At 47.1% G+C, this 20029-nt stretch overlaps 7 protein-coding genes across 7 annotated transcripts; 3 read left to right on the top strand and 4 right to left on the bottom strand.

The window, feature by feature from the left end:
* Nucleotides 1–512: 512 nt before the first annotated feature.
* Nucleotides 513–1558, bottom strand: TrAtP1_009065 (uncharacterized protein; the record flags this gene model as incomplete). Its single annotated transcript, XM_066114147.1, has 4 exons — nucleotides 513–802; nucleotides 860–1054; nucleotides 1125–1293; nucleotides 1349–1558. The coding sequence occupies 4 exons, from the start codon at nucleotides 1556–1558 to the stop codon at nucleotides 513–515; spliced, it is 864 nt and encodes a 287-aa protein (XP_065970240.1).
* Nucleotides 1559–2434: 876 nt separating this feature from the next.
* On the bottom strand, nucleotides 2435–3126 carry TrAtP1_009066 (uncharacterized protein; the record flags this gene model as incomplete). Its single annotated transcript, XM_014087211.2, has 2 exons — nucleotides 2435–2469; nucleotides 2577–3126. The coding sequence occupies 2 exons, from the start codon at nucleotides 3124–3126 to the stop codon at nucleotides 2435–2437; spliced, it is 585 nt and encodes a 194-aa protein (XP_013942686.2).
* A 1216-nt stretch (nucleotides 3127–4342) lies between these two features.
* Nucleotides 4343–6173, top strand: TrAtP1_009067 (uncharacterized protein; the record flags this gene model as incomplete). The annotated part of the gene is made up of 2 exons (XM_066114148.1): nucleotides 4343–6024; nucleotides 6098–6173. 2 exons carry the CDS (start codon nucleotides 4343–4345, stop codon nucleotides 6171–6173), a joined length of 1758 nt encoding a protein of 585 aa, XP_065970241.1.
* Nucleotides 6174–6256: 83 nt separating this feature from the next.
* On the bottom strand, nucleotides 6257–8173 carry TrAtP1_009068 (uncharacterized protein; the record flags this gene model as incomplete). Its single annotated transcript, XM_014087213.2, has 3 exons — nucleotides 6257–6410; nucleotides 6479–6591; nucleotides 6650–8173. The coding sequence occupies 3 exons, from the start codon at nucleotides 8171–8173 to the stop codon at nucleotides 6257–6259; spliced, it is 1791 nt and encodes a 596-aa protein (XP_013942688.2).
* Nucleotides 8174–9033: 860 nt separating this feature from the next.
* On the top strand, nucleotides 9034–9874 carry TrAtP1_009069 (uncharacterized protein). Its single transcript, XM_014087214.2, has one exon. It carries the CDS (start codon nucleotides 9153–9155, stop codon nucleotides 9741–9743), a length of 591 nt encoding a protein of 196 aa, XP_013942689.2. The 5' UTR covers nucleotides 9034–9152; the 3' UTR covers nucleotides 9744–9874.
* Nucleotides 9875–11379: 1505 nt separating this feature from the next.
* Nucleotides 11380–14132, top strand: TrAtP1_009071 (uncharacterized protein). The gene is made up of 3 exons (XM_014087215.2): nucleotides 11380–11837; nucleotides 11892–12287; nucleotides 12356–14132. Exons 1-3 carry the CDS (start codon nucleotides 11693–11695, stop codon nucleotides 13987–13989), a joined length of 2175 nt encoding a protein of 724 aa, XP_013942690.2. The 5' UTR covers nucleotides 11380–11692; the 3' UTR covers nucleotides 13990–14132.
* Nucleotides 14125–18573, bottom strand: TrAtP1_009072 (uncharacterized protein). The gene is made up of 4 exons (XM_066114149.1): nucleotides 17914–18573; nucleotides 17069–17702; nucleotides 16394–17006; nucleotides 14125–16321 (listed from the first exon to the last, which is right to left on the bottom strand). Exons 1-4 carry the CDS (start codon nucleotides 18520–18522, stop codon nucleotides 14551–14553), a joined length of 3627 nt encoding a protein of 1208 aa, XP_065970242.1. The 5' UTR covers nucleotides 18523–18573; the 3' UTR covers nucleotides 14125–14550.
* Nucleotides 18574–20029: the final 1456 nt, after the last annotated feature.

Raw genomic sequence — 20029 nt, forward strand, 5'->3', positions numbered from 1 at the left:
ATTTCGGCATCTTCCTTCTCCACTCGTGTTTAATGACCTTGTCGTGGTTGATCGGCAAAACGCTGACAGTAATTACAGGGCACCACTGGAATATTCTCTTGTAAAAGGAGAAACGAGATCGATCAACAGATATTCGCTATCCCTATCTCAGAGTATCACTATTCATAGTAAGCCTGTGACTATTAGCTTGTAATACATGGTGAAGATCAGCTCATCCCCTACATAACGTTTCTCTTCAGGAACTAGGAAGCGGATATAGATGGCCTATGAGTAAACAAGCGTTTACCACCTCGATACCATTGGGGAATGTGAATTATCCGGCTAGCTCTAAGCCCCTTCCGCCACGGCTCTTAAACACCATTAATATGATTAAATAGATGTCAACATAAGCAACGAAGCAATAGAGAAGCTAGGGTTATCTGTTATCCCGAAGACTTGAGACGTGGTACATTCTTATAGCTGGGATATTCTGATCAAACTTTGGCGAACTAATTGGTACTGGACCGTATAGCCTACGCAACCTGTTTCTTTGTACCATCATCACTCTCTTCCCAGATGGTCCCATCCTCCGACTGATAGTAAATTTTGAGAATCTTCCCATCGTGCCAGTTCACCGCAACCATGTGAGTGCCAACCGGCACAGAGCTACTAAACCCCGTTTTCTCCCATGAGCCAGACCATTTATAACCTCTAAGTAGCCCATAGCTATCTTGCGAATAAATACGGAGCTGCACTCCAGAGTCATTCCACGCAGTGGCAGCTATGGCAGTGTTCTTCAGTGCCACACCTGGGTTGAAGCCGCCTAAGAAATCCCACTATTAATATGCGACCACGAAAGCGATACAGTGCTTAAACTTACCCTTGCTCCAGCCATTGTCATAGCAATGCTCCTGAACGGAAAGATCTTCAGTTTGGTAATAAACTCGTAGATGGGGTTTACCCTTCTGTGTCCAGGACACAGCTGCCAGGTTGGATCCTACATCAGCGACTGGGAGCGTTGCACCCTTCTTCCAAGGATCTCCGACGCAGTATTCTTGGATAGCGTTGGAAGATTCTTTTACTCAAGTGTTAGAAAGAGGCTGCCTTTCAAACATTGCCAATTGAGCGTTCTGTTGTATCCTTACCTTGGCAGTACACACGAATATTCGTCCCATCCCAGTTAACAGCAGCAACAGAAGAGTTTGGAGCAGTCTGAACCTTGAGTTTTGTAAGATAGCCTGGAACCCATTGCCCTCCACTGCCGTTGCACCACTCTTCAAGCAATCCATCCTCGGATATGCTGTAGATACGAATCTTCATCTGATTGTCAATGATTGAGTTCATGTAAGAGGACAGAGTATCATCTCACCTGGCTTCCCCCGTCCCAGCTGACAGCGGAAAGAGGACTGAGTCGTCTGGCATGAAAGATGGCCTTGCCAGAAACAGTCCACTTTCCATCATTGTAGACCCCTTCACGGATGCCATTTTTCGTATCTTGGAAGTAAATCCTGAAAGATTTAGAAGATGCAGCTACAGCAGCAACGGCACTTCTAGCGTTGATGGTATATTCCGAAGCCATGGTTGCTTGATGGAGTATTATCTTTGGCAAGATGTATAGGAAGAAAGTTTTCAAGAATGCCGATTGTAGATGATTGTCTTGAGTGTTTGTTGAGAAAGAAAAAGAAACGGAAGGAGAGGGTATTCACGCCCTTTTATGTCTGTTCACACTGAGAGGTCTTGTAGCATCGCAACATGTTTGCCTCATGAGCTTCCGTGGCAAACGTCACGCAACTCGTCATAAGCCGGATTATTCAAGATTCTCTATTGTTCATTGGAAGTTTGGGGAATACCAAACGAAAACGAGTTGCGGGGTATGCGTTTTGAGTATATGCATGTACAACGGACGGGGTAGCACTTCGGGATGCCGCAGACTTGCTCGGAGGAGCGTCGACATTTCATTGCACAAATTGCTATTTTATTAGATAATTGAATCACATGCGACTCAAGTGAGAAAACCCGGCATTTTGTAATACTGGTTTTATATTAAAAAGTCGGGAAGACATGTTTGCATTGCGCGTCCCCGCGGCGGCTTGGGCGCTGTTTTGTATGTCATTGGATGTCTCCATTGCTTTTCTTCATCAATTACATAAAACATCCTGGATGATTGGTATGAAGAACTATTATCATGCTCAAAGCCAAGAGGAAATACGAAAAACAACCTTGATGATGCTTTTGAGGTACTATTTGATGGTATATTAATACGATTATGCGTCTTGTCTATACTGATGGTTTCAATGTAATTATAAGCCTTTCTTCAATAATGTATACGGATTTGCAATCAGCATCTCCTGTTTCGCCCACTCTAATTGAGTCATCGCGACTCTTTGCTCTCTGATTAAATTTTTAAGGTGAGCAACAAGAATTGCATCCCGCATTGAAACGGAGTTGGTTACTCTTATGTCGTGTCGAGTCTATCTAGATGCTCGTGCTCTATGGCTCGTCAGCGCCTCTTGATACGCAGCCAAAGAACGATCCTTGCTCGCTCTAATCACAAAAAAGACTGTTTTTGTTCCCAAAAAATGGGAAGCACGACTTACCTCTTTTAATTTGAAATCCACCTTTAGGCAGTGACTGCTCCTGGACTTCTGTTGGAGCTGCAAGTCTCGCTGCTTTCTCTATCCTGAGATACTCGACTGGTGTCACTCCAAAACACTTTTTAAATTCGCGGTGAAAATGCCACTTGGATAGCCCAACCTGGCGAGCCATTTGACTTAGACTCAGCATTGTGATTGTACCGTCCTTCTCCATCATCGCCGCAAGGGGTCGTGCCTTCATGAATGCACGAATCTTGGCCACCCCAATATCTTCCGGCATGGGAGCACTATCTTCAGGATGACAGCGCTTACACGGTCGGTATCCCGCACTTTGGGCTTCGATACTTGATTTGAAGAAGGCGGTATTGAATCGATGGGCGAGGCGTGCTTTGCAGGTAGGACGGGAATATACACCAGTACTTCGCACAGCGTAAACGAAGAGACCATCTGCTTTTGGATTGCGCGATTTTACAGCCTCCCAGCGACTGTCATCGTCGACAAACGCGGAATCTGGTTGCCGAGGAGTATAATGTGTTGAAATTGTCTCGTTCATTATGTATTATAATGCTATGTTTGAGTTTTGCACGGCAAGAAGCTCGAATGGCTGGTCATAGAGTGTGCCTTTATGTAAGTTACGAGGACGGTCAAGCTAAATAGCGTTGCTTTTAATGTAGCCAATAACTCCATACGTCAAATTTGTATACAAAGCAATATGGCACTTGACAAGGATAGTCAATCAGGACGAAAGGATCTGTGCATTCCTCTTACACAAGTTCTACATGGAAAGCACCATTTTCTCCAGCCGATACTTCTAGAGATATAAAATCGCCAGTTGTAAAATAATAACTTGACACCAATCTGAAATTCATAAATCACTGACTCGTAGATTGCCATCTTATCGTAAGGGACAGACAACGGCGGCTTCCATGACGCAGATAACATGGTTGTATCTCCGGACCAGGCAGCTCGCATTTCCATACGCGTAGATACATGTCTACGCCATACATGCGAGCGTAAGAGAATCTAGCTTACGTGTGCGTCTGAAAAGCAGAACAAACTTTCCATTCAAGGCAAAAGTGATCGAATAGCTTTTCGCTAGTCCAAATTCCAGGCCATATTGGCAATCGTTGCTGGTCTTTATTGGCCACATTGATAGCAACAAGTGCCAAGTGCGGGCAGCAGTGGAGATCACCCGATACCATCAAATGACTTTGGACATACACACATGTGCCTATACAGTACTATATATAGATTTAGCATACTTCATTACTGCCACTGTCAGAAGCTATGGAAAATTCCCGTCGGAATTCTAGCCCCCTCTCCATTTGATCTTGCAAGTTGTGTGATGGCATGGAACTTGTAGTTCGAAAAGCCGAAGGATGATAATGAACAAGTTGGTTTCAGCATTTAATGGATAGGTCATGAGAAGATAAACCCATTCGATTAATTCCATCTTACTTACTAACAATAAATATATCGTATTCTAATACAATCAATTCTTCTCATATGTTAAAAACCCTATGCAACAACCTTGATATTCTAATCCAAGCCGACGCATCTTGCTGTTCTCATGATATCCAGGGTAGCTGCTATAGTGGCCACCCTCCCTAGAATCCAGCAACCACCCACTAAATCCCCTAAACGCACTGCTAATTCGGCAGCCCGCAAGGCACGGGCCAGCTCAACCTCGAAAAGCTCCACGTGTGATATTCAAGCTGAGTCTCAGCATCAGCATCACTTCAATCTTCACATCACGCATCCATGAGCTCATGATGGCGCCTCCCAAGGACGAGGGTGCCCAAACCCCTATAGACGAGCCCAAAGCCAAAAACAGCACCGCCAGCAGCCCTCCCGCTCAGCCCCAAAAGTCCAGCCCGTCCGTCATCAAAGGCGCCTCCCTGCTCATTATCCTCCAAGTCGCATCTCGTCTCGTCACCTTTGTCGCCAACCAGCTGCTGCTCCGCTTCCTCACAGCTCCTCTTCTCGCCCTCTCTACGCAGCTCGAAGTCTTCTATCTCTCGGTTCTTTTTTTCGCCCGCGAGAGCTTGCGTGTGGCCATCCAGCGCCAGGGCATTGCTGGAGCAGCAAACACCAAGGAAGATGAGACTGACGATGATGCTGCTGCTGCTGAGCGGCAAGAGGGACAAGCGGTGGTGAATCTGGGGTATCTCGCCGTTGGACTGGGCAGCATCGTCAGCGTGGCTTTGGGATGGATGTATCTCGCATCTGCCTCGGCCGACACGCTTCAGACGCCCTGGCTGGTTGAGTCTCTCTGGCTATATGGAATTGCTGCCATGGTTGAGCTCATGTCTGAGCCTTGCTTCGTCCTGATGCAGACGCGTCTTCAGTTCGGCACTCGCGCAACTGCAGAGTCCATCGCCACGTTCCTTCGCTGCACCGTCGTCTTTGGTTCCGCCGTTTGGGCGTCCCGAAAGGGCCTGGATATCGGCGTTCTTCCCTTTGCGCTTGGCCAGCTCTCATATGGCATCTCCCTTCTTGTGGTGTATCTCGCCTCAGGATATCGCCTTGCGCTCAACACTGGATTCTCACTCCTGCCCAAGCAACTTGCTTCCAACCAAAATGTCGTCTTTCTCCTATCGTATTTCTACAAGCCGACAGTCAATCTCGCGGGAAGCATGATGGCCCAAAGCGTGGTGAAGCATCTTCTCACACAAGGCGATACCTTTCTCATTTCGCTCTTCTCCAATCCTGAGGCCCAAGGAGTGTATGCTTTGGCAAACAACTACGGCAGTCTTCTCGCTCGCCTTCTCTTCCAGCCCGTGGAAGAGAGTAGTCGCAGTTACTTCTCTCGCCTGTTATCTTCGCCCTCTTCCAGCAATGGCCAGTCTTCGTCGCAGCCCTCTTCATCTGTCAAGGAGGCGAAACAGAACCTACACACGATATTGCGTCTGTACATTCTCTTATCGGCCATCATTGTCAGCATTGGACCTTTTGCGGCTCCGGCGCTTCTGTCCATCGTAGCAGGTAAACTCTGGACTGGATCAGGGGCTGGCCAAGTCCTTAGTACTTACTGCTTCTACATCCCGTTCATGGGACTCAACGGAATTACAGAGGCTTTTGTTGCTTCCGTCGCATCAGAGGCTCAGGTGCACCGCCAATCATTTTGGATGGGCCTCTTCTCAGCCGCCTTTGCCGCATCTGCTTTCCTCTTTATGCGCGTCTTTCCGCTTGGTGCCATAGGCCTCGTCTACGCCAACATTATCAACATGCTATGCCGAATCATCTGGAGTAGCGTTTTCATCAACAAGTTCTTTAAATCTCACGGTCTAGACTTTGCGCCCGCGTCGCTATATCCCACAACTCCAATCGCAGTATCGCTGTCAACACTGGTCCTCCTACGGCAGCTGAAATTTCACGAAGTTGGCCAAGAACGGCCATTCGAAACACTGATCAAGATTATTGGCTTTGCCATTCCATTACTGCTTTTAATGTATGTCAACATCTCTACATGCTATGCCTCTATCTGCTTTTATTATACACGATTGTCTAACATGGTGCTGTAGTGTATCTCTAGAGCGAAAGTTTCTTTTCGAATGCTTCCAGTCTATCCGAGGTCGCAGAGCAAGTAAGCGCGAGTAGTAACGAAATAAGTCGAAAAAAGAACAGACGAGAGTAAAACAAAAAAGACCCATTTTCCTATACCGATATACCCATGCTTTAATCTAATCAAAAGTAATCTTTGTCGCCTTCTGGTTCGGATCCACGTCCTTGAAGAAGCCGCCATACATATCGTGAGTCTTCTTCTTGACGACAGTGCCAAACTTCATTAGCTCGTCAGGAACAGGCTGGTTGGCACCCTTCAGGATGTTGATGAGACTATTTCACACTTGTTAGCTTTTTCTGCTCTCAAAACACACCAAGTTGCGTTTGAGAGGACTACTTACGATCCAGAGTGCGCCTTGTCTTGGATGGTGAACATGGTGATTGCCTCGCCAGTCTTGCCGGCTCTGCCAGTTCGTCCAATACGGTGAACATAATCCTCAATGGTGAGAGGGAACTGCGGGGAGCAAGTTAGAAGAGGACTTTATAGATCTCTGATTAGACCCATCACTTACTGTAACATTGATGACAAGCTTAACCTCGGGAATATCCAATCCTCGAGCAGCCACATCTGTGGCGACCAAAACCGGTGTCTTGCCAGACTTGAAAGCCTCCAAGCTTCTAGTTCGCTGCTCCTGCTTCAAGTCTCCGTGAATACCGCCCACGCGGACGCCCTTGCGGCCAAGGAAGCCCTCGACGCGAGTTGCCTCCTTCTTGTACAGGCAAAAGACCAGGATTCGGTCATCCTTTTGCTTGCCCTGCTGATGCTGCTTGATGATTTGCAAAAGTCTGAATTCCTTATCCCTGCCGTCCACAACTTCGACCTTTTGTGTAATACGGGTGTTGGCTTGCAGCTCAACTGAGCCGTTTTCTGTCTCCTTGCCGCGAGATCCAATGGTGATCTTGACTGGGTCAACCATGAAAGAGGATGCCAAGCTCTGGACGGAGAATGGCCAGGTAGCAGTGAACATGAGCGTTTGACGCTCCTCCCGAGGAGGGCAAGCACCGAGAATCAGCTTGATATCCTCTTCGAAACCCTTGTCCAGCATACGATCGGCCTCGTCCAGGACGGCGAATTGGCAGCCGCTCAAATCGACAGTTCCGTCAGACATGAAGTCCTTCAATCGGCCGGGAGTGGCGACAATGATGTCAGCACCCCTCTGGAGAAGCGCTCGCTGGTCGTCCTTTGAGGCGCCTCCATAGAGACAGACGCACTTGAGCCTCAGAAGAGCAGCTACTCCATTCATCTGCTCATAAGTCTGCATAGCCAACTCGCGGGTAGGTGACACAACAACCGCCTTGACGACCTTCTTTCCAATGGTGGAAATGGCCTCCACACAAGGAAGAGTGAAAGCCATGGTCTTGCCGGAACCTGTCTCAGCCACACCAACCACATCACGGCCGGAAAGAGTTGATGGCCATGAGGCAGCCTGAATGGGAGTGGGAGTTTTGTAGTTGGCAAAGGGAGAAGGCTTCTTCTCGAGGAGGTTGGTCGAGGGGAGGTGGTGGAATTCGGTAATGGGTCGGAGCTTGTCGGTGACGTTCTTGGGGTCTGTAATGACAATCTCGTTCTTGGACAAGTATTCGTCGATTTCGGACTGGGCAACGTTGGAAAGACTCATGGTCTGGACGTAATCGCGGCCGTTGGAGGCTTGCTCAGATGCATTGCCGTTGGTATCCTTCTTGGCTTTGCGATCCTTCTTGGACTGTTTCTTATCTTCGACGGGCTTCTCGTTAACGTCCATGCTTTCGGGCTGTTCTTCAGTAGCGTCTTCATCTTGAGACTTCTTTGCCTTTTTCTCTTTCTTGTCCTTCTTCGACTTCTTCTTCTCTACAGGCTCCTCGGTCTTTTCGTCTTCTTCCTCTGAGTTCTTCTTCTTCTCTTTCTTCTCCTTCTTGTCCTTCTTCTTGTCCTTCTTCTCCTTCTTCAAGCGGGCCTTCTCAGCATCGTCGCTGGAGTCGACCTTGGACTTTTTGATCGGGCGGTTCTCGGCAACGCTGTCGTCGCCCTCGGCGAGGAGATGCTTTGTCGCGGCCATTGTGTATGATTGATTCAATCTGATCCCAATTGAAAGCGTAGGATCAATCGTGTCTCTTGGCTGTTGCGACGAGAAAGACTGATCGCTGCTGCGCAAATGGAAAATGGTGGGTCTCGGGTCGCAATGAAAAACGAAAAAAGGCGAGATGCAAGGAAAAAAATCTTTATCGATAGAGATGTGGCGCCCTACCAATCAACGCCGGGCTGTGGCAGTCCCACTGAGAAATCTTAGCGCCGATTTGTCACAGTGGGCTTGCGTCCCGGGTAGAGCAGTCTGTAAGATGCGGACAAGACACTATCAAAGCGCATCATTGGGCGTTTCGGAAGACTACGAGCAGTGATCAATTGATCATATCTAGGAAATTTAGAATACAACTTGGCATCAGCTAAAAATAAGATAACGAGTGAAAGAAATGCCACTATAAACCATGCACTTGGCCTCGAATTAGGGATGGTGGCTCTTGGTACCTGTAACAGAAGGTCAGGTCTTCAGACCATCTACAGACTGTTCAATACGAAGCATGTTTCATTAAATATAGACTAGATCATGGAAAACAATTAGACAGCATACATATATCTATATTGCTCGTTGTCGCCTACCCACTTAGGTGGTACTTGTCATAAGTTGGTTTCACGGCTCTCTTATCTGGTGTAGGCGGGGTCACCGCTTCGACTGAGTCTTGAGACCTCGCGACAAATTATATGATGCGTCATATGCAACGCCTGTCCATATATGTAGCCAATAGAGAGCTGTGAAATGTAATGACACAAGCAATCTACATTGAACACATGAACGAACAAGCCAAGTTCCGCCAGGACGCAGAGAGTCGGCGGGGTTAAGTAAAGGCCGCGAACTTTTGTCGGTGAGAGTTATGACTCACTTATAAACCTCTACAAGCCCGGCAACTTAGTTCCGAGCAAATATTTAAAAAGAAGCAAAACTGAGTTATGAAAGCTTCTAGAAACAATTAATAGTAATCATGAGTGTCGAAAGCATCATTTTGATCGGCCCAGAGGGATCCGGCAAGTCCACAATCGGCAAAATCATCGCCACGACGCTCTCAAAAGAGCTGTATAGCATTGACCGCCACCGCGATGAACTCTACCCACCATTTGGCTACGATAAAGCCTTTGCGGAAAAGATATATGAAGAGCAGGGTCTATGGCCGTTTTACCAACATTGGAAAATATTCGAGTACCAGGCTGTTTCACACATCTTGCAAAACGCCAGTAAAGAGGGCGAAGAGTTTTACGGCAAGATTATCGACTTTGGAGCTGGACATTCGGTATATGAGAATCCAGAAGAATTGGAAAAGATTGAGGCTTTGATGAAACCCTATCCGAACGTTATCTTGTTGGTGCCCTGTGAAGATGTGGAAGAAGCCTTGAAGATTACAGAGGCTCGCAGAAACCGCAAACTGGGCCTCAACAAACACTTTCTGGAGCATCCAAGCAATAAACGACTTGCAAAGTACACCATTTACACCAAAGACAAGACGGCAGAGGAATGTGCTGAGAGTGTATTGCAAATCATAAGAGGGAATATTCAGCAGGTGGCAAGGCCAAATTAGAAGATGCTTTTGCAGGCAATGCACAGAGAGAGGCCGTAGGAAGAGGACAATACAAAAAAAGAAAACAAAATTTTGTGAAACAAAAAGAATTGATCACAATTGTGAGACTCTTGCTCTCGGCAGGGCTTGAACCTGCGGCCTCCGCATTACCAAGATTTCAGATGAAGCTGAAGTATTAGTACGAAGCTCTAACCAACTGAGCTACGAGAGCCGTCTAGATCCACTCAGACTGTGGAACTCTAGATGTTGCTGCTCGGAGGGGTCGACTTCAATTATGAATGCATGCCGTAAATCGTAAATTGGCCGAGGCCATCGGATTTGTAGTAGAAGCTGTCAATGTTAAATTCGGCGAATATTTATCGTAGTGACAATTGCTACTTGGGCATACCTTTATTTGCGTGAGGTTGTGAAGAAACATGAGGTATTGCGGCTCAATTAATCCGCATATAGGTAATTTTTGGTCCATCTATTCTGATTCGGCAAGTGGGTGCATTGTATCTAATGTCGAAAAAACAGAAGACGAGAGCTTGTTCATCTAGTTAGGCGAAATCTCATCATATCAAGTGTGGTGGCCAGAGTCATGGGCTGTTATGAGATAGGCGTTTAATTAGTATATCGTTGACCTGTTCATATGAACATTGGAAGCAATAGAGATGATAACTGAGGGCACAGGAATGTCGCAGCTCCGAGAAAAGGTTTTTGGGAAACAATAGTAGTCTTTATGGTAGGCGCCGGGATGAGTAATAGGTTCCGCAAAATCTTAATGGTGATCGCTCTGCTGGAGAAGGATTGAGCTCCCACATCTCAATGATGAGAATAGGCAATCTGATATTAAATATAGAATTAGTCAAAGCCAAGGACAAAAGTTTTAAACTGAATTGCAAATAGGACGGTCATCGAACAGGCTCTCGATAACCTGGGATCTGAACTATATGTGCCCTATGTACGCACCGGAGTATCCGGCATAAGGAAGTACTAGGTATTTAGATTGCCTTGTGTATTACGCGACATGTCCTCTGAACATTTGCTTAAATGCTTTGTTTTACATCTGGGTCAAGATGAGTGCGCGACCATGGATACTTGAGTGACAAATTAGAGACGAGAAATAACACAGAAGCCATCCTGACTTGCCTATGTTTATGGCATCCGTATCAATCAGAGCCGGCAGAAGGATGCAGACGCCCGCAGATGCGGACGATCTCAACTAAAATTCTGACACACTTGCCGAATTTGGCGATTCTGTTCCTGGGAACAATCGGCCGCCAAAATCGTGTACTTGATCCGCTTTTCGTCTGCTCGTTGGACCCCCCGCGCTCAGTACTTATGATCTTTTCTAATTGCCTCGGGCTATCAATCCGATCATGTATGGTAGTAGGTAGCATTCAATGCACGTACTTTTTACATGTAACCTTGCGGTCCAATTTATAATACGTTACTAATCGCATAATTGCGCAACTCTGCCTTGCATGTCCTCACATCAAGGTGACGATTGCGAAAAGTAGCGAATGCTTACCGGTATGCCTATTTTCCAACTTTAAACAAACAGCGGGCGGCCTGATTCGTGGCCGACCACTATTCCTATAGTGGAACTTTACATATTCTACCCTTGTCTATTTATACATATACTTACCACCTTCTGTATTCGACATTCAAAAGATCGGACTAGTGCCTCCATAGCGACGCTCTGATGCCGGAAACTTGGAAAATGTCCCATCAAACTGCGCCGATCGGATTGACCCATCACGGCACTTTTGATCCATGAACTGATTCTATCTAGGCAAATGCCTTATCGAGCAAGCTCGATATTAGTGATCATGACTTGCCCAAGTGAACAGCAGCGCTGGCCAGGCTGTATAAAACCAGACCGTGTCCCCGGGCAGCTCGCCGATCCTGCGTGAGAGTAGATCCGAGCTTTTGCTTTGGTTGAATTGGAGTTTGTGCATTGAAAGATGCGGTCCTTGGCAGCTTTATGGACCGGCGCGGCCGTGGTGTTGGCAGCTTCGACTCCAACCACAAAAGATGCTTCAAAGGTTGACGCGGTCGAGCCGTGCGCTCAAGTCAGCAGCTTATGGGCTGCTCAGATTGAAAGCACCGGTGAGTCTTTGAAGCGCATTAGATGAAGATACAAGCTCTACTGACACAATCCAGCAACACCAACTGTGGCCGCCTCCCTCGCTTATGCCTGCCTGAACACAATTCCCCTCCACAAAGAACCGGGCATCGAGTTGATTGACGCTTTGGAGCCGTATCTCGAGTGGCAATCGGACTCGGCATACCTGGCAGACCCGCCTGCCGATTACTTCTACCCGCCTCACGACATCTTCAAGGCATTGGCCGGCGTCAGGGCGGATCTCGTGGCGGACAAGTATACCAACGAATACGAGTTCCAGGAGGATCTCTATGCTCGAGTTTGGGGCCCGGCGCATGATGGACATTTTGTCTTTTATCCGGATGCGCTGACTATTGCGTTTGAGTGGACACGCCCGAAGCCCATTGTATCAATCAGCGAAAATGGAAAAGATTTGCCCGTGATTAAGCTTTATGGTGAGTGTCATGTCGTTAACATGTCTCCCCTATACAAACATATCGGCAGTGACTGATTCGACCAAAAGAGGATGTCGTGAGGGACCCAAAGACAGCGCCTGTAATCACAAAAATCAACGGGGTCGAGGCCTCCAAGTTCGTCCTTGACACCGTCACAACGGCCTCTTTCAACCAGGATGCAGATGCCGCATACAACTCCATGTTTTATTCAAAAGGATTCACCGCGGCTTCTGGGGGCAGTGAAGGCTACTTTTCGAGCGGCGGCCGCGTCCGATACATCTACCAGGGCCCAAACACGACATTTACCTTTGACAATGGCACCAGCGCAACCTTTGAGAACACTGCGTCGGTCAAGGCGAACTTCACGGGCATCGTGGACGGCCAGTCCTATTTCGACACCCTCTGCGTTCTCACTATTGATGGCGGGCCCAGAGAGGAACCTGCTGCTACCATCAGCGCGAGAGCCCAGTCAGGCCAGGTCCCCGGATACCCAGCGCCGGTTCTGGCAACCGACGACGGTATTGTGTCTGGTTACTATCTCGAAGGCGAGGGCTTTGACGATGTCGCAGTCCTCTCTCTCCTTACCTTTGAACCCAGCTCCCCGCGCCAATTCCAGGCCGTTATCCAAAACTTCTTTGCGGAAGCAGTGACCGCCGGGAAAACGAAGCTCGTTATCGATTTCCAGGGCAACGGCGGAGGTCTCATAGGCCTGGGCTACGACCTCTACGGCCAACTCTTCCCTCAAATCCGAGCGGATGGCTTCTCGCGATGGAAGCTCAGCCCGGAGTTTGAGACCATGGCCCATGTCTACAGCAACGCCTCCAAGAACGTGGATCCCTTTCACGAGGCCTCGTTTCTAAAGGTTGAGGCATATCTAACGGAACTGAATTGGCGCTTCGACCTGAACGAGGAAGAGAAGGCCTTCACTAGCTTCGCGGACAAGTTTGCGCCAAGAGTGTTCAAGGATACGCCCTACACGGCTCTCACGCGGTGGAACTGGAGCGATCCTCTCATCTCGACAAACACCTCGTTTGGGTTTGGCCTTGAGATTTCGGGTTATGGAACCCGCGCAAATCTCTCTCAGCCATTCCTGCCGGAGAACATTGTCCTTCTCTACGACGGCGCCTGCGCCTCGACTTGCACCATTGCATCCGAATCGCTCCGACTCAACGGAGGCGTCAAGTCTGTTGCTTTTGGCGGCCGGCCACAAAAGGGGCCGATCCAGGGCGTCGGCGGCGTCAAGGGCTCGCAAATCTATCAGCTCACCGACATCTTTGTGCTCGCTGAAGACGGAACGTTCCTGGGCACGAGTGCAGCGAATGAGGCGGTGCTGCAGAACGTTTCGAGTCTGCCGATTGCGCGGAGCACGGCGGGATCGATGAATGTGCGAGACCAGATCCTGCGAACGAACACGAAGGATGGTGTTCCGGCGCAGTTTGTCGTCGAACATGCCGATTGTCGGCTCTATTGGACGGCGCCTATGGTTACGGACATCACCGAGGTGTGGAAGGCTGCTGCCGGCGCAGCCTTTAACAATGCCGAGTGTGCAAGCGGTGGCATTGAGTACCGGGCTCCAAAGGCTCATATTCGGCCTGCTGCCAACCCGAAGCTGCCCATGGGTAATGCAATCGCCGAGACTGAGGATTCACCACGCTCGTCAGGGCTCTGGAATGCAAAGTTTCGTCTCCGGACAATAGCCTAGAGGTTGGGATTCTCAGGAAGCCAAGTTTTGCATCCATCCACATTTAATGTATGTTTAAGATGGGAGAAGACCCTAAAGGTAGATTCAGAAGGAAAATAGCAAAGATGAATGATTGTAGAAAGTTACTGGAGTTTAGTGAGTGCCCTCTTATGTGTAATGATATGTTTATGGATGCGTCACAGTGATTCTCCTATCTGCTGCATCTTTCCTTCTCATTAACTACCACCTTGTCTTATGCTTATATTGGCTTGACTGCTTTGTGAAGAATCTAAGCGGTGGCGTGCCGTGATTTGTCCAGGTTGAAATACGCGGTCGTGATATGCAAAGTTTATTGACTGTGTGTGTTTCCCGGTGCCAAATATGCGTTATCAAGAATGAATATTGACTGAACAACAATAAGAGGACGAAGAGAGTTTTTGCTGGCGGAACCAATAGCCTTTGCAAGAGTGAGCTACACACAGACTGTCGCATAGTGTGTAATTCAAGCCGCTCGTTTCGCCCGGGAGTAAGACAAATTGATGAGCACGACATGAACACAGCTTGCATCTATCGACACATGATCTAGTCACTGGAATTTGACCAAATACTAAAATCTTCAACATCATCTTGGCTGTATCGAATCACCTTATATCCATATGGATCATACCTAGGCTCGACATCCCCTAGGCCGATGCACCGAAGAACGTCTTTGCTTGCGCCCACCTCGTTGGCCAGATACGCGGCCGTGTCTTTCCAGTGCTCAACGTCTTCCTGATTCCAAAAATGTCGTTTATCGGGATGCCTGCTCTGGCGAAGGGTATTGATCGCCTTGCCCACTCCAACACGGTCAATCATGGCCTTGAGGATGTCCTTTTGTCCATAGAAGGCCGCAGCGGCCAATGCGCTTCCATGCTCGCCTCGATCAAGCACAGATGTGGGATCCGCACCAGCCTCAAGCAACGTGTGCAGTAATTCCCTACGACTCTCAGTCTCTTCACTACTATACCGCATACGCCATGCCACTGCCTCAAGCGCGCTGCCATAGTCGCCACCTCTCAAAGGCAAGTTTGGATCTGCGCCGCTGTCGAGGAGCAGCCTCGCAGTTTCCACGTGGCTTTCAGTATAACAATGCGCTGCCGCTGCGACAAGGGCACTCCCCCACCAGCCATTTTGCACAGCGGCATTGACCTTTGCTCCGGCCGCGAGCAGAATCCGAACCGATTCGACGTGTCCCACCCTCGCCGCCATGGTTAAAAGGTTACCAGCCCAGAAGCCGCCCTCATTCTCTCTCTCTAGATCAACTACGCCACGATCCACCATCCATCGCAGCATCTCGGGGCGATCAAAGGCCGCATACTGTGCAGCAGTCCAAAATTGACGATCTGCGGAATTGACATCTGCATTCGCTTCCATTACAAGCATCTTTAGGACGTCATCATTACCATTATCAAGTGCTACGACCAGCGCATCAGCGTGTCTTTTTGCATCGGGGTGCATCACATCAATCAAGCCCATCAAGTGCCTGCAGATGGGTATGTGGCCGCCCTCAGCTGCGAGCGCAAGTGAGTTCTGACCGTCCTCAGTTTTTAAAAGGGCCATCTCCTCGGTGATTTTGCCGTCCAGCCACCAGTCGCGCAAGGTATAGTAAAATCCATAGCTGCACATGGCAAATAAAGCCATGTTGGATGGCCGCATCTCATGAAAGTCTTCAGCCCATTTTCGATAGTTGTCGCTGCCCTCATTTGGCGATCCAAGAAAGCGCTTCAAAGCCGCCGCAACGCTTGGATCCTCCTCTTCTTCTTCTTCTTTCTTCAACCCTAGCCATTTGTCGTATTGTCCCACGTGCTCGTACCAGTTGTGTTCAACGTATTTTGCAAAAGTGTGCTGATGGAGCTCTTTTGGTCGGAAGTTTTCAAGGAAACCAAGGCAAATTCTTGCAGCAAATGCATCGCACTTCCATCCAGTCCAGCCCTTGGACTCAAAATACTCGGCCACAGAGGCATGCGGCAGCATCCATACGCCTCGTTCTTCGTCAATCGTTAGAAGATCCTGGCAAAGTGATAAAATCTCTTGCTGCGACTGTTTTCCTTTGTCAACCACTGTAGAGCCTTCAATTGTGTATTGGATGGCTTCCAGGAGCTCCTCCGATTTTAGCGGCTCGATAGAACACAGTACCCATTGAATAGCACGCTCAGCTAAAGCGACATCAGATTCGTCGCGCTCTTGAATACTTTCCCATATCTGATTATACGCTTCTGTCAAGTCGCGCGGCAACTTTTGAGTCCATTTATGGACTGCATCATCCGTGACGCACTTTTCAAGGCTTCTAACTTGTAGATAAACCCATCGAAACCTTTTCCCGCGTCTCTCATATTAGTTTTCAATATAAGCGAAATCGAACGAGTTATTGCAGACAACAACTTACATCCCGCTCCCTTTCGTATTGAAAATATCCTTTATTTCATCTTGCATCTTTTGTCTTCTCCGTTTAAACCTTTCAGTCGAGTAGAGCTTGTCTTCCAGATACTTCTGGATGTCATCGTGTTGATTACCGGCATCCACTGTGATCAGAAACTTGTCCTTGGGTATTTCTTCCAAATATTCTCGGTCGGGTCGGCTTGATATAAAAATCTTGACAGGCTGTCTAGACTTCTTCATCATTTGAATAAGGTGCTTTGCTAGATTGTACGTCCCAATATCAGATTCATCCAACGCATCAAGAACGATTGTGGTTTTTGAATAGACGTTAAAGGATTCCGAGATGAGCTCTTCGCAGTCCTTATAACTCAACTCTCTCCCGCTAATTTTCGCCTCTGCGCATTTTTGAGCGAGACTTCTTTGGATCTCGTTGGGGTTGCCAAAAGCTTTACCAGATAGCTGACGAACAAAGCTTCTTAGCACAACGATTGGTTGCTGCATTGAAGATCCGGATCGATTACAATAAAAAAATGCAAACCCTTCATCATGTGGCAATTTCTTCAAGTTATTTTCTACATGATCAATCACTCTAGAAGTGAGGTATGTTTTGCCAGTACCGCCTGATAATGTTAGTCAAGCATCTTCCCTCACGTTTGGTATTAGAACTTTTACAGCGACGTACCAGCACCCTTGAGTAAAAAGACAGCCGAAGAAGACGGAATATCTTGCCAAGCGCGAAAATCTTGGTTTGCCAGCAGCCAATTTCCGGTATTTTCTACCCTTGTATCTGTAACAGTAGCGTGACTTTTCCCAAACAACTCTGAGCTGATAAAATTCATCAGCTCCTCTCGCTCTTTCTTTTCGACTTTTCTAAAGAGACTTGATACGGTGTCATTTATCTGGAGTAGTGGCAAAGACAGCTGAGCCAACTGTTTCTTCAAGATCTCTATTTGAACCTTCATCTCTTCAGATGATTTAGCGGAGCGAGATGCTTCGCAACTTTGGGCCTCTCTGTCAAGGACTTCTTCTTTTTTGTTCAAACTGGCGACAAGATCTGTAGCGTATTTGGGACTTAAGACAGCTGTTAAAAGTTCTTTAAAAGCGCCACCTCTAGCCATGTTGTCGAATTTTGCGAGCAACTCAATAGCAGCAGTATATAGCTTGAGAAGGGCATTGTGTAAGTTCGATAAAGCTCCCTCATCTATCGTCTCCGTTGTGTATAGCGATTCGTAAATTTGGCCTCTGTGTGTAATGCGTATAAACCACTCAATTGTGCCGACAAGAGCAGCTTTCTGCTCAATACTATTAACCGGGATCTAGTACTAGGCAGTTAGCTATCCGGTTTATCATCTAGGCCAAAGTAGATGGACTAGATCTAGATAGCTGACCCAGATATGAACCAATGAACTGCTGAATCGAGATAGATATATTATATCCAAATCGATGACATTCATCCGGCTGTATAGACCTGGCCAGGCTAGTCATCTGATCCCATCAGACCATCTTTGGAGAAAAGAATTGACTCACTTTCATGACGGCTTTTGCAACAGTCCACGGCACACTAGCTTGGGGTGGCGCGAAAACAATAGCTGCGTCGCCAACCATGGTAATAAAGGCAATGGCATCTGCGAGATATTCTCGGACGATGATTTTGCGATTCGCGATTGTGATTATCGACGGTTCGCTGACATTTTTTGAAAGCTCTTTACTTTTCATGAGGCTTATCACTTCTTTGATTTGAGTTTGGATTTGCATTCCGTCTGAAGAATGGATATTTAATCCTTGTTCCTGAAGCCATCTTTGGGTTGTATCATTTGCATTGCGGAAGGCTTGACTCCAGAGATCTGATGATTGAGACCGTGGCGATTTAGATGCGTGAGGCACTGCCTGCGGCCCAGGCGATGTAATTCCGAGATGTGATGAGAATTGGGATTGAATAGACGGCGATGCGGACGGAGAGATGGATCGTTGTCGGCTTGTAGAAGGCCTCAGAAGTACCTGAAGATGTGAAGCATTGTCTGTTTGAGAAATCGTAGACGGACCTCTTGCTGCTGAGGATGATGATCGAGATTGCTTCAACCAATGCAAAGGCTTTAGCAGCGAGTCTCTTTTTCTACCTCTATTTTCAAGAGCCATGATATTCACCAGCTTCCTTAATTACAAACATCGAGATGAATAAGTGTAATCATTACGAGAAGAACTTGTGATGCGCAAAATTCAGCGCGGCGGTATCGAAATTGGCGACGTTGCATCGGCGAAATCTATTGGACGCACGTTCTACTAAGTATTGCAGCTGCATATAAGATATATTTTGAGGTATCTGCATTATAGCATTACTTAGACAAACTACCAACTCGCCTAAGACAGAAAGAGGGGTAAGTACAAAGTACAGCCTGTTCAACCTCGAGGGAGAGATTGTTCTGAATAAAATGGAGAAAATCTGAAAGGACAGAGAAATGCGAAAAAAAAGTTTTCATTCAACTATGACTTGCACGTATGATAACTTAATTTTCCTTCAAAATCTCTTTCAACTTCGTCAAAGCTGGTCTGATAGATTAGATATGAAGCTGCAGTAGCGGCAAACTCTTTTCTACAAGAATCTCATTAAAATGGCATGGTAAAGAATAGCGATGCACGCAGTGATGCAGGTTTGTGCCAGCCGCTATAATACTTTCTATTATTCCACCTCCTAATTGATAAGCTAGAGTTTATGCCTCCATCTCAAGAAGCCGCAAGCACGTGGTTCCAATTCTTAAGCCATTGTAGGAATAATAAAATCCGTCAGCCAATAAAAATACTATTACGGAGCCTTGAGATAGTCACTACTACTTTAGAGTGTGAACAACGACAGTACCACTCTAGCCCAATCAACGTTATACAAAGAGCTCTCCTTTTTGGTTGCTCTAGGTAGTCTTTCCATTACTCATTCAGTACACGGAGTGTAGACAGTCCCATCGTGTTCATTTGTCAAACTTTTCGCTGTTTCGTATTATGCCATGCTTACTTCATTTCTTTCGCCCTTCACCCCCAATATCTTTTCACTATTACCAGAAATTTCAGCACTATCATGACGTACTATATATACCCTTATATCTTGAATAATAACACCTTCCCTGCTTGGAATCAACAGCTCAATTGCACCATACCGAACGAATTTTTAATTGGTCTCGCCCAAGGCTGAATCTTGGTTATATCCACTTTTAACTGCAGTTGAAATCAAGATTTAAAGATTCCATCTCAAAGAAGAGCCGAGGGTGTTAGGATCCACATCGTATTACTTGGATTTGGGCCCTCGGAACTTGGATGATATACAATTCTCAGCCTGGTTGCCATATTTCGATGACTGTGTAACGCTTATCAATTTTGCCTCCAGACACGTTACATTCATACCGAAAATTGAGAATGACATAGCAAGGCAAATTTTCACAACAAAGCAGTGATTCGTAGTATAAATATCGAGTAACTGGAATTCAATAGTTGATCAATCGATTCATCTTTAGTCAAAGACCTAAAAACGAAGACTCATATTGGGGTTAAACTTCTATTTGATTTTCCACTCAAAAATATTGTTCCCACCTTGAACTTTGGTTCGTGTTTTATTCAATACTTCACTAAAAGCACTTTTACCTAAAAACAAAATGGA

The sequence above is a fragment of the Trichoderma atroviride genome, chromosome 4, assembly GCF_020647795.1.
Source record: "Trichoderma atroviride chromosome 4, complete sequence".
Taxonomy (NCBI): domain Eukaryota; kingdom Fungi; phylum Ascomycota; class Sordariomycetes; order Hypocreales; family Hypocreaceae; genus Trichoderma; species Trichoderma atroviride.

What these genes read in the sequence shown, in the direction of transcription:
- TrAtP1_009069 (XM_014087214.2), top strand. Translation starts at nt 9,153, where the DNA reads ATGAGTGTCGAAAGCATCATTTTGATCGGCCCAGAGGGATCCGGCAAG.
- TrAtP1_009071 (XM_014087215.2), top strand. Translation starts at nt 11,693, where the DNA reads ATGCGGTCCTTGGCAGCTTTATGGACCGGCGCGGCCGTGGTGTTGGCA. An exon ending in TGCTCAGATTGAAAGCACCG is followed by an intron (nt 11,838 to 11,891) that starts GTGAGTCTTTGA and finishes GACACAATCCAG; the next exon opens with CAACACCAACTGTGGCCGCC. An exon ending in GCCCGTGATTAAGCTTTATG is followed by an intron (nt 12,288 to 12,355) that starts GTGAGTGTCATG and finishes TTCGACCAAAAG; the next exon opens with AGGATGTCGTGAGGGACCCA.
- TrAtP1_009072 (XM_066114149.1), bottom strand. Translation starts at nt 18,522, where the DNA reads ATGGCTCTTGAAAATAGAGGTAGAAAAAGAGACTCGCTGCTAAAGCCT. An exon ending in TTGCAAAAGCCGTCATGAAA is followed by an intron (nt 17,703 to 17,913) that starts GTGAGTCAATTC and finishes GCCTAGTACTAG; the next exon opens with ATCCCGGTTAATAGTATTGA. An exon ending in CTTTTTACTCAAGGGTGCTG is followed by an intron (nt 17,007 to 17,068) that starts GTACGTCGCTGT and finishes TAACATTATCAG; the next exon opens with GCGGTACTGGCAAAACATAC.